The 12,189-nt window shown below is 40.3% G+C and overlaps 1 protein-coding gene across 3 annotated transcripts in view; it reads left to right on the top strand.

The window, feature by feature from the left end:
• SAMD13 (sterile alpha motif domain containing 13) overlaps positions 1 to 12,189 on the top strand; it is a 44,379-nt gene that overhangs the window by 14,782 nt on the left and 17,408 nt on the right. For all 3 annotated transcript variants that reach the window (XM_021096359.1, XM_021096360.1, XM_021096358.1), the window contains exon 3: positions 9,579 to 9,690. In XM_021096359.1, coding sequence (XP_020952018.1) covers positions 9,579 to 9,690 — 112 coding nt within the window. The remainder of the gene's footprint in view (positions 1 to 9,578; positions 9,691 to 12,189) is intronic.

Raw genomic sequence — 12,189 nt, 5'->3', positions numbered from 1 at the left:
ATAATTTTTTTTTCTTGTGATGTGAACTTTTAAGATCTACTGTCTTAGCAACTTTCAAATGTAGTATCAATACAGTATTATTAACTACAGTCACCATGCTGTATGTTATATCCCCACGACTTATTTATTTTATAATTCGAAGTCAGTATCTCTTGACCACTTTCACCTATTTTGTGCGCCCTCACCCCCTTCTTCTGGCAACCGCCAATCTGTTCTCTGTATCTCTTTTTTTAAGTTTCCTAAAAAAAATTTGGGGAGTTCCCGTCGTGGCGCAGTGGTTAATCAATCCGACTAGGAATCATGAGGTTGCGGGTTCGGTCCCTGCCCTTGCTTAGTGGGTTAACGATCCGGCGATCCGGCATTGCCGTGAGCTGTGGTGTAGGTTGCAGACGCGGCTGGGATCCCGAGTTGCTGTGGCTCTGGCATAGGCAGGTGGCTACAGCTCCAATTCGACCCGTAGCCTGGGAACCTCCATATGCCGCAGGAGGGGCCCAAGAAATAGCAAAAAAAGACAAAGAAAAAATTTTGTTTTTACATTCCACTTGTACGTGAGGGTTTGTATTTGTCTTTGACTTATTTCACATTGCATAATGCCCTCAATGTCCATTCATGTTGTCAAAAATAAGGTTTCCTTCCTTTTTATGGCTGAATACTATTCCATTGTATGTGTGCATATATATCACGTTTAATCCATTTATGCATTGATGGACACGCAAGTTGCTTTCATGTCTTGACTACTATAAATAATGCTGCAACAAATGTCGAAAGGGGCTGTCCATATATCTTTTCAATTTAGTATTTTTGTTTCCTTCAAATAGATACCCAGGGGTGGAATTGCTACATTATATAGTAGTTCTATTTTTAATTTTTTTAGGACCCTCCCTATTGTTTTGCATACTGGCTTCACCAATTTACATTCTCTACCAATAGTGCACAAAGGCTTCCAGGCTAGGGATCTAATCTGAGCTGTTGCTGCCGGCCTACACCAAAGCCACAGCAATGCCAGATCCAAGCCGCATCTGCAACCTACACTACAGCTCACCAAAATGCCAGATCCTTAACCCACTGGGTGAGGCCAGTGATCGAATCCGCAACCTCATGGTTCCTAGTCAGATTTGTTTCCGCTGTACCATGATGGGAACTTCAGTGTTTCCTTTTTTCCCACATCCTTGTCAGCCTGTTATTTCTTGTCTTTTTGATAATAGCCATTCTAAAGGACATGAAATGATATCTCATTGTGGTTTTGGTTTGTATTTCCCTGATGATTAATGGTGTAGAGCATCTTTTCATGTGCCTCTTGGCCATCTGCATGTCTTCTCTGGAAAAATGTCTGTTTGAATCTTCTGCCCATTTTTAAACTATATTGTTTGGTATTTTTGCTTTTGAGTTATATGTGTTCTTTATATCTTTTGGATTAGCAAATATTCTCTCTTATTCAGTTGGTTGCTTTTCATTTTGTTGATGATTTCCTTTGCTGTGCAGAAGATTTTTAGTTTGATTTAGTCGCATTTGTTTATTTTTGCTGTTGTCACTGTTGCTTTTGGAGTTGGATCCAAAAAAATCAAGACATGTCGAAGAGATTACCACCTAGATTTTCTTCTACAAGTTTTATGGTTTTAGGTCTTACACTGCAATCTTTGATCCACTTTGAGTTAATTTTAATTTTTTGTGAAATTAAAGTCTCATTCTTGTGTATATAAGAGAGTAGTCCAGTCTCATTCTTTTGCACATGGCTCTCCCATTATTCCAACACCATTTATTGAAGAGAATATCCTTTCCCTGTTGTATATATGGTCACAAATTAATCCTATATATGCATTAATACTAACTTCTGAAATAGCCCTCTCTGAAGGCTGTTAACTATTAAATATTGAGTTAATTATTAATTTAAAGAAGTTGTCATTTTTTCCCCATCTGAATTAGAGGATTAGGAGGTAAATGATAGAAGTAAAATATTAGAGTAGAGTTAGAAATTACTATTGGTATTGCTAGAATTCAAAACTATACTTCACTGTTGAATTATCACAGACTTTTCATATAACAAAAACAGCAATGTTTGCTATTATCTCATAAAAAAATCCAACAGTATTTACAAGTACAGCAATCCACTCATCAGTCAGGTGTTTAAGGGAAGCAGTCTCATGCAAGGTTAAACAAATAACCTCAGAGAATATTTGGTTATTTGCCTAGAAGTCCTGCCAGGCTCCTCAGGGAAGAAGGAAGAGGAAACTATTAAAAGTTATTGTATGTCTGATCACTGGCTTCCGCTTTTGTTCATTTACTCCTATTCCTTCCTTTTGTGTTGTCAAATAAATAATCAGCAGTCCTTAGCTTTGTGTTTCTTGAATGCAATGAGTAGGTTGTATCCAACTTTCTAGGTAGTTCTTGAGTATTCTGTTTCATTCTGCTTTCCCAGACCTTGTAACCACACCACCCAGTGCTACCTAAACATGGTGAATAATGGCTCCTGGTATGGTATTCTTTCCAGGGAATAGCAGTCTGAAACAGGGAGTGATTGTGATGTAACATGTCACTATACTAAAAGCATGGGGAAAAAAATAAAACTCCCAAGACCTTTAAAGTGGCTAAATACCAAACACCTCTTAACAGATAGTTTGTTAGGAAGGAGGGAGGAAGGAAGGAAAAAAAGAGAGAAAAGAAAAGGTGGGGAGGGAAGGAGGATAAACTGAGCCACTAATTCAAGCCTGGAAAATGACCTTTCCAATCAGGATCTTATGTTTTCACCCTTCTGCAAGTACATTTAGCGGGATAAGTTTGAGTGTGGCACATACGGATTCTTGAATACAGATAATATATGGTAGTTAATAGTGATGTAACTGATACAGTTTTATTTTTCTTAGTGAAGGTAAAATTCATTCCTTAGTATTTTATGGCTGTCTGCTCATTCTGGTATATGGTATATTAGTTCACTCAGCTGCCCTAACAAAACACCCATAGACTGGGTGGCATAAATAGCAGAAATTTATTTCTCACACTTCTGGAGGCTGGGAAGCCCAAGATCAAGACACTGGCCAATTCATTTCCTGGAAAGAGCTCCCATCTTGGTCTCCAAAAGGGCTTTCTTCGCTGCATGCATGCAGATCTTATAAGGCCACCAATCTTATTGGATTAGGACCCCTTATGACCTCATGTAACCATAATTTCTCTATCTCCTAAAAGCCCTAGCCCCAAATACAATCATGTCGAGGAATAGGACTTAAAAATATGAGTTTTGGGAGTGGGAGAAACACAATTCAGTCTTATATGGTCATATGATAAATGTTTGATTACTTCCTTAAATGACAACTTGGGTTAAGAATCGAGCCTGTTCGCTTTTTTGATTTGTACCATTTTTGTCCATTGCAAATAACTGCCTTAAAGAAGTGTACATTTCAGGAGTTCCCGTCGTGGCGCAGTGGTTAACGAATCCGACTAGGAACCATGAGGTTGCGGGTTCGGTCCCTGCCCTTGCTCAGTGGGTTAACGATCCGGCGTTGCCGTGAGCTGTGGTGTAGGTTGCAGACGCGGCTCGGATCCCGCGTTGCTGTGGCTCTGGCGTAGGCCGGTGGCTACAGCTCCGATTCGACCCCTAGCCTGGGAACCTCCATATGCCGCGGGAGCGGCCCAAGAAATAGCAACAACAACAACAAAAGACAAAAAGACAAAAAAAAAAAAAAGAAGAAGTGTACATTTCAAAAGAATCAAATGCATAGAACCATAGAGTCAGCCAAGCATGTCATCGTATTTTAAGCATGAAAACAACAGGATTCAAAGGCAGCAGAATTCACAAACATACATTATATGTCTTTTATACATTAGCAGCTTTGAAGCATTGCTATTTTCTACTTAGCTTCTGGCTTGCTACTGATAGCAATACCAAACCTCTGAGTTTGCCTAAGCATTAAAGTCACACTAAGTCCTTTGAAATGGTGACCACTGTGCCATGGCTCAGAATGGGTGGAGGCAGAAAGGGCTTCAGGGTGCCTGTATGCAGTTGTCTTTAGTATTAAAATTAGGGTATGAAACATTCAAGGGCCTGGCTCATTGTAGGCAGATTAAAATTAATTAATTGATGATTGCAATGGTAGATTGGTTGGGGTTATTAGGAAGGAAGCATTTAACCAGGATCACTTAAAAATGAGTAGGGTTCTAATTCTTGGAAGTTGAGTTGAACAGACAGAGCTTTGAGTAGCGAAACTAAAGCTGTGGATATGGGAAAGTCCAGGATGTTGACCAGCTGAATTTCAGTATATACTTGGGGTTGGAAAGAAGCCTGGAAAGTTATGTTTGAGTTAAATCCCAGAATGCCAAGCTAAAGAATTTGGAATATACAGAAGAGTTATTTGCTTTTTTTAAATAATTTCTTTGGTTGGGTATGCTACAGCTGAACTCAGTCAACCCTTATTCAGATGGATATTAAAAAATGAAAAATGTCCTGTCAAGAAACTTTGAATGAGGCTTTCTCTTTTTTGGCCTATCTTTCAGCCAGAGCCCTGCTTGTTAGGGTGAAGGAAGCAGGAGAAAAAAATGGAGATAAAACTAGAGCTCATTTGGTTGCTTCATTCTTAGCTATGTCATAGCCAAAGAGATCAATGTTCATTTATTACAATCAGAATTATATGCCTTTTAGCCAAAGGCTGTTTTAAGATCTGGGCAAAGAGTAGGTTAATTTAATTTTGAAAATAAGTTATAAAGATCAAGGCAGTACAAAGGTAAAGTGCATTTCTGCGTGGAAACATAAGTAACATTGAGAATTAGCTTTATAAAAGGAGTAGCATGATAAACATATCACTGTCATGTATTAACTAGTATAAAGTAACTTTTGCTTTAAATGTTAAAGCAGAAATGCAATTCATAAGTATAATGGAGTTTTGCAATCACATATGGACTGTATTTATCCAGAGTTCCGTTTTGGTTTGATCAACCCACAGAATCTATAATATCATAAGTACCGTAAAATACACACATGCTAAATTCCAAGAAAAAGTTTCAACTGTTACGCACCTGCCTCCATTAATATATAAAGGGGAAACGGAGACTTTTGCTGGCAGCACTTAAAATCATAATGTGCTAACTTGAAAACGTTTATAATAAGGTCTCGATCTGCATGTATCTGCCAAATTTGTTATTTATTGCATTTCTGTACTCGTAATTGTGTGTCTTTAGCTCTCTCTAAAAGTGAGGTGATTGTTTAATTAAGGAATAATCAGTTCCCAGTGTGAATTATTCACACATGATGTAATTTTTATCAATACACGATGTACCCAACCATACGCACAGGTACTAAAAGGTGACTAAGTTAAATGGAAACAATGATTGATTAAGTGATGGGATTGGAGACAAATTCTCCCCTTCATTTCTTGCTAGTTTTGTTAATAAGGTAAAATGCATATATGTATATATTTATTTATATAATATATATAAATGTATATTTATGTATATATTTATTTATATAATATATATAAATGTATATTTATGTATATATTTATTTATATAATATATATAAATGTATATTTATGTATATATTTATTTATATAATATATATAAATGTATATTTATGTATATATTTATTTATATAATATATATAAATGTATATTTATGTATATATTTATTTATATAATATATATAAATGTATATTTATGTATATATTTATTTATATAATATATATAAATGTATATTTATGTATATATTTAAAGTCTCCATGCCTAGAAAAATGTTCATCTTTATACATTATACAATATCATCTTTATACATTATAGTCTAGGAAATATTCTGCTATGATGATAATGAATAATAAATATCAAATGACAATGGAACTTTTATATCTGCCATCTCATTTCATCAGTGCACAATTAGCAGCCACAATGGGACCCATCATCTGGGAGGTGTTTTAAACAGCACCATTTAAATTCCTCCTGGAAGTTAACATGCACAAGTTATAAGGAAAGATTGCAAAGAATGGTCTATTTAAAAGAGAACAAAGTATCTCTGGCCACAAATAACAGTCCTTGAGAAGGCGTATGGCTTTCCCAGTGGGAAAAGGTGATGCTTATATCCATTCTCTGAAATATTCTCATAATTTTATCTGGCCTTGACCCTCTGGCCTCCCAGCCCATACCATCATCTTGCCTTGGATCATCTCCAGGTTTCTCCTTAAAACTCTATTGCCGAAACCACGGGACAGGTCCAGAAAAATCATCCATCATTCTTTAACAGAAACAACCTAGAAGTGACAATGTGTGCCCGCATATATTTGCTTCTGCAAGCCATCTTAGGGTGGAACTTAGGATATGTTTGAAGCAGTCACTACCTTTCAAATTGCATTAAAAATCTTCAAATGTCCTAGTCAGGCAGAACTCCCCAGGCCCTCCAGTACAGGCGTCTTCAGTAGTACCAGATCACTCCCTGTATGCTGTTTACATGTCTGCCTTCCTTCACCAAGTTGCCAGCTCCTTGAAGGCAAACACTGTGCCTTCCTATCCTTGTAATCCTGCCTCTAGCAGAGTACTGAGAAGACAGTCAGCTTTTAGTAAGTATTTGTTGTATCAATGAGTATGGAGTAGAAAAATCATAGATTTGGAGGCAAGCACATATAGAATCCAACCCTGCCTTTATGTACTGTGTGAGTTGGGTTGAATTTCTTAACCTATCTGAGCCTTCATTTCCTAAAAACTGGTTACAGTAGCCAGTTCATGAGGAGCTGGCAGGCTGATAATAGGTGGTGTGTGAAGAGCATATTGTAGACAAGAAGTGCTCTCTGGCTGTTAGTCTGTTCACTTAACCGATCTTTGCTATGTATCATCCATATACAGCAGTCAAACCTGTGCCAAGTGCTGGAGAGCTGCAGAGATGGAGACAGTTTCTCCTCTCGGGATGTGAATGGTCTAACATTGCGATTTTACGTGATTTTGTCTTCTGGGCTATGAGGCTGAAACAGGCAGATCAGACGTTAGATGCATCGGTTGGTTTCTAACTTCTTGTTGCTCCTGTGTGGATCCCCACACCCCAAGTATGAGAGATTCCTCATTATGTCTGCTCTTCATGGTACACTGCCAGCGGTTTTGCAAAGTCTTTGTTCTCCGCTGCATTGCTAGTTCTCAAGAATATTTCAGAACTGAGGAAGTGATGATGTCACATCCCAGCAGAATAAGAATCAGGAAAGCCTCCCATCCCAAAATTACAACGTGGCAGACTTTGTTATCACAATTAGATAACTATTCTTTATGAAGAAAGGCAACTAATTGAAGTCAGCCACAGGGAGAGTGAATTCAGATGTTTTCTGGGGCACTTAAAAGTGTATGCGATGGGACTCTGCTTACTGTTAGAAGCGAGCTGATTAGAAAACTTAAAAGACTTACTAGAACAATGAACTCCTTTCCAAACATTTTTCAAGCCCAACTTAAGTAAGAGAGGGAAGGAAAATGGTACCTAAAAAATAATCCCCAGTGTCACCACGTGATTGCTTGTGTTAATGGGAGGAGGGAAAATGCCAGCATGTGGATAATTTTTTTAAAAACCCACTTAGCTTTGATTTGAAAATACATGTTAATGTTTAACAATGTCAGGGTGGAAAAAAGTTTTTACGCATGTACATTGCCTGTTAAATTGTAGGAAGGTGTGAGGGGGAGAGGGCACATGTGTGAATGCATGTGAGTGAGCATGTACATGAGTGCATATGTACACGGGCAGCATTTGTAAATTCACCATCTCTACGCCCCAAAGGGAAATTATTTTTTACTAGTGAGCATTGACTCTAAATGTTTTCTTTTTCTTTTCTTTTTTTTTTTTTTCTTTTTACTGCCACACCTGCAGTATATGGAAATTCCCAAGTTGGAGATCCAATCAGAGCTGCACAGCCACAGCAACACAGGATCTGAGCCATATCTGCGATCTATGCCGTACCTCACAGCAACACCGGATCCTTACTCCACTAAGCCAGGCTAGGGATTAAACCACATCCTCATAGAGGTTATGTGGGGTCCTTAACCTGCTGAGCCATGACAGGAATCCGGCTCAAAATGTTTTCAAATTAAGGACTTTGTTGATATGTCATTGATCACCTGTGCCATTGATTAGAGATTCTTTTCTTTCACTAGGGGAGAAGTTTGCTTTTTTAATCAAATAGCACTAAGTTCCCACCATGAGAAAAACCTATCCTGGGAGTGAGGCAGAGATATAGCTTGACCCTTGACTTTTGGATATTTAAAGATTTTCAGAAATCCCTGGAGTTCCCGTTGTGGCTCAGTGGTTAACGAATCCAACTAGGAACCATGAGGCTGGGGGTTCCAGCCCTGGCTTTGCTCAGTGGGTTAAGGATCAAGCGTTGCCGTGAGCTGTGGTGTAGGTTGCAGACACAGCTCGGATCCCCCGATGCTGTGGCTCTGGTATAGGCCAGTGGCTACAGCTCCAATTAGACCCCTAGCCTGGGAACCTCCATATGCCAAGGGAGCGGCCCTAGAAATGGCAACAACAACAAAAAAAGACAAGATTTTCAGAAATCCCCAAAGTCTGGGCAGTTTCATTTCCATTAAAACTAACATGAATCTTTTCAAAGTGCATTAAATGTTGAACCTTCCCAAGCTTGGTTCTTGGCCCAGTTCTCTTGTCATCCTCTCCCAAGGTTTCAAATGGCTTCTGGCTCCTGAATGTGTACCTCTAGCCCACTCATCTGCTCTGAGCTCTAGACCCGTATTTCACATTAAATCTCCACTTGGATATAGATGGTACCCCACATTCAACATGTCCAGCTAAACCTAAGGGTGCCGGTTAAGTGCAGTCACCTCCATCCATCCAGTTCCAGCACACTTCCGTTTCTCTGTTCTCATGTCTAGTCCATTACTAAGTCATGCTGATTATGTTGGTTAAATATTTTTAACCGAAAAAGGACATGCTGCTGTCCTTTTCTACTCTAGTCTCGGTCACCATGCTCTCTTACTTGGTCTCTTCTTTCCTTCTGGCTCTTCTCCAAGGCTATCTTTTTAAAAATGTAAGTCAGATCAGCGCCCCTGCCCCATGACATCAGACCGTTTAACAAGTCCCTGTCACTCAGAGACAAAAATGCACGATCCTCAATGTCATCTCCGGGCTCCCTTGGCTCTATATACTCCTTTCACAGAGCAGGTAGGATTTCATCGGAGACAAATGAGAGGGGTCATTCAGTGACTGGAACAGCATGTGGACAAGCTTTAGCCCTGGATGCGAAGGGGTGGGAATGGGGAAAAAAGATGATGTGTTGGGGCCATATTGTAAAGGGCCTGGTATTCCTAAATCAGGGGTATGAATATTATCTGTGGGCCACCAGAAATCACTGGACCACTCTTAATATCCATGGATTAAAAAACAGTACTCCAGGAAATACTTTAGAGATTTATAAAGAAAGCAGTGACTGAGCCAATGAGAGTAACAATCTTCTGAGCCCAAGAAACACAAGATCATCATGCACCTGAGGCAGGTCCCATGGGGTCTGGGCCTCTGGTTGCAGTGAACTGGTCAGGCCTGCCCTTGGGACATGGGTAGAGCCCAGGCCCACACACTTGCATTGCTCTGCCCTGACTGCTGTCTGAATTCGTATTTTGCAGTTCCGTGGAGAATGGGAGGCCACCTGATCCTGCTGACTGGGCCGTGATGGATGTCGTCAATTATTTCCGAACAGCAGGATTTGAGGAGCAAGCCAATGCATTTCAGGAACAGGTAACTCAGTCTAGAGAAACGCACGATGAACAGAATCACCTCCCTTCTACTCAGTGGGCAGAAGGAAGTAAGGAGAAAGGGGGGTAGAGGGCAGTTAGGGGTCAGTGAGTCTCTCTGCGTGTCCTCCAGGGCAAGTCCTGATCCTACTAGGCCCCATGGAACTGAGGGTTGGGGCGGGCACGGAAGTGACACGCTAAGGATTCCTTTCTGCATGAGAAAAACTCAAGCTTAAAACTTGGCTGCAGCTGCAGAGAGGAGGGTTAAGATTCCTCTACATCTGCATCTTCTTTTTTAAAAAATTTCCTTAAAAATTTTATTGGAAGTATTGTTGGCTTATAATGCTAGTTTCAGATGTACAGCAAAGTGAATCAATTACATATATATAAAATATACATATATTGTACCTTATATATACACACACATGCACATATATATATCTCCATTCTTTTCCCATATAGGTTATTACACAGTATTGAGTAATTTCCCTGTGTTGTACAGTAGGCCCTTGTTGCTTACTCATCCATTGCATATATAGTAGTATGTACATGCCATCCCAGCCTCCCAGTTTGTCCCTCCCCACAACGTACATCTGCATCTACCTTCAACACTGAAATGCTAGAAAGCAGAAAAGAGAGAAAAAGGAGGGACAAATCTGGCTGAGACACACAGCCCTGTCTGCTGCTGGCCTCAGCACCCCAAGCTGTTAATTAAGCCTCCTCCAGTTTCTGAGTACTGAGCAAAGATGAAAGAGCACAGGATTTAGACTCAAATCCTGGTTCTGACTCTGTGTGACCTCAGGAAGGTGTCTACAACTCTCTGAGTCTTGATTTCACATCTGTAATGTGAGGCTCTCAATGCCTAATATGGGGTGCGGGTGGTGCTGTGAGGATTGAAGGACAGTGAAGGCACAGTGCCCAGGATAGGTGCTGGCCCAGTGTGGATGCCCCCCAAATGTTAACTCCCTCCCTCAGGCCCGGGGTTGGTGCTGGAGAGTCAAAGGGAGGAGCAGTGGTCCCCCCCTCCCGCCCCCAGTTATCTGGGTAAGTCCTGATTCCATTTTCCAGGCTGGGCCAACTTTGTAGGGATGGTGCTCAAAGGGCTTGGACTGTGAGGAAGCAAATTGGGGTACACGTGGTCCACACCAGACCAGCTCTGTAGGGAAACACAGTGTTCCCATTTCCCTATCAATGAAATCTTCAGTTTTCTAAGCCTTAACTTTTCTTTTCTCATATTGTAACATAATTGAAAGAATTATAAGCTGAACAATGTGTTTGGCTGCTTCTGCCACATCTCTTCAGCCAGGTCTTCCTCTCTCAAGCTGGGTTTGGATAAGTGTAGTTTTCTTTTTTTTGTTTGTTTTTTTGGTTGTTTTTTTTGTTTTTTGTTTTTTTTTTTTGTCTTTTTGCTATTTCTTGGGCCGCTCCCGTGGCATATGGAGATTCCCAGGCCAGGGGTCCAGTCGGAGCTGTGGCCACCGGCCTACGCCAGAGCCACAGCAACGCGGGAACCGAGCCGCTTCTGCAACCTACACCGCATGCAGCTCATGGCAACACCGGATCGTTAACCCACTGAGCAAGGGCAGGGACCAAACCTGCAACCTCATGGTTTCTAGTTGGATTCGTTAACCACTGCGCCACGCCGGGAACTCCTTTTTTTTGTTTGTTTGTTTTTTTGTTGTTTTTGTTTGTTTGTTTGTTTTTGTTTTTTGTTTTTTTGTATTTTTGCTATTTCTTGGCACTTTTCTAATATCATGTGTTCCAATCTCTGGATTTCCTTCACCCAATAGTCCCTTCAACCTGATCCCTCTGCATATGAATTTTTGGTTAATTTGAAAATTTGCCACAATAACAGCTGAAATCACTTTACACCCACAGAAGAGCTAAAATTATAAAGATTGATTCCAAATGCTCGTGAGGACATAGAGCAACCACACTCTCCTACGTTGCTGGCGGAAGTGTAAAATAAATACTCATATGCCTACCCCAGGATCCAGCAGCTTCATTCCTGAGTATTTACCCAAGGGAAATGAAGGCATATGTCCACCAAAGATTTGTGCAAAATTGTTCTTGCTAGCTTTATTGGTAATAGTCCCAAATTGGAAGCCTAATTATCCATCAATAGGAGAGTGACTACACAAACTATGGCATGGTTGTGCAATGGAATACTAGCCAGAAATAAAGAAAAGGGAAGTCCTGACATTTACAACCACTTGGGTGAGTCTCAAAACACTGTGCTGAGTGAGAAAAGCCTTATGTAAAAGCGCTCATTCGGAATGGTTCCTGTCTTTAGTCCATGCAGGCTGCTATAGCAAAAATACCATTAACTGAGTGGCTTAGAAACAGCAAACATTTATTTTTTCATGATTCTCCAGGTAGCAAGCCTAAAATTAAGATGCTAGCAGGCCTTTCTGGTGAAGGCCCCCATTTCCTAGGCAGCCCACATTTCATTCTGTCCTCACGTGGAAAAAGGGATCAGGAGCCCTTCTGGGGCCTATTTTAT

This window comes from Sus scrofa, chromosome 6, assembly GCF_000003025.6.
Source record: "Sus scrofa isolate TJ Tabasco breed Duroc chromosome 6, Sscrofa11.1, whole genome shotgun sequence".
Taxonomy (NCBI): Eukaryota; Metazoa; Chordata; class Mammalia; order Artiodactyla; family Suidae; genus Sus; species Sus scrofa.
The sequence above is the reverse complement of the archived record's forward strand: the minus strand, read 5'-3'. Positions and strand labels throughout refer to the sequence as shown.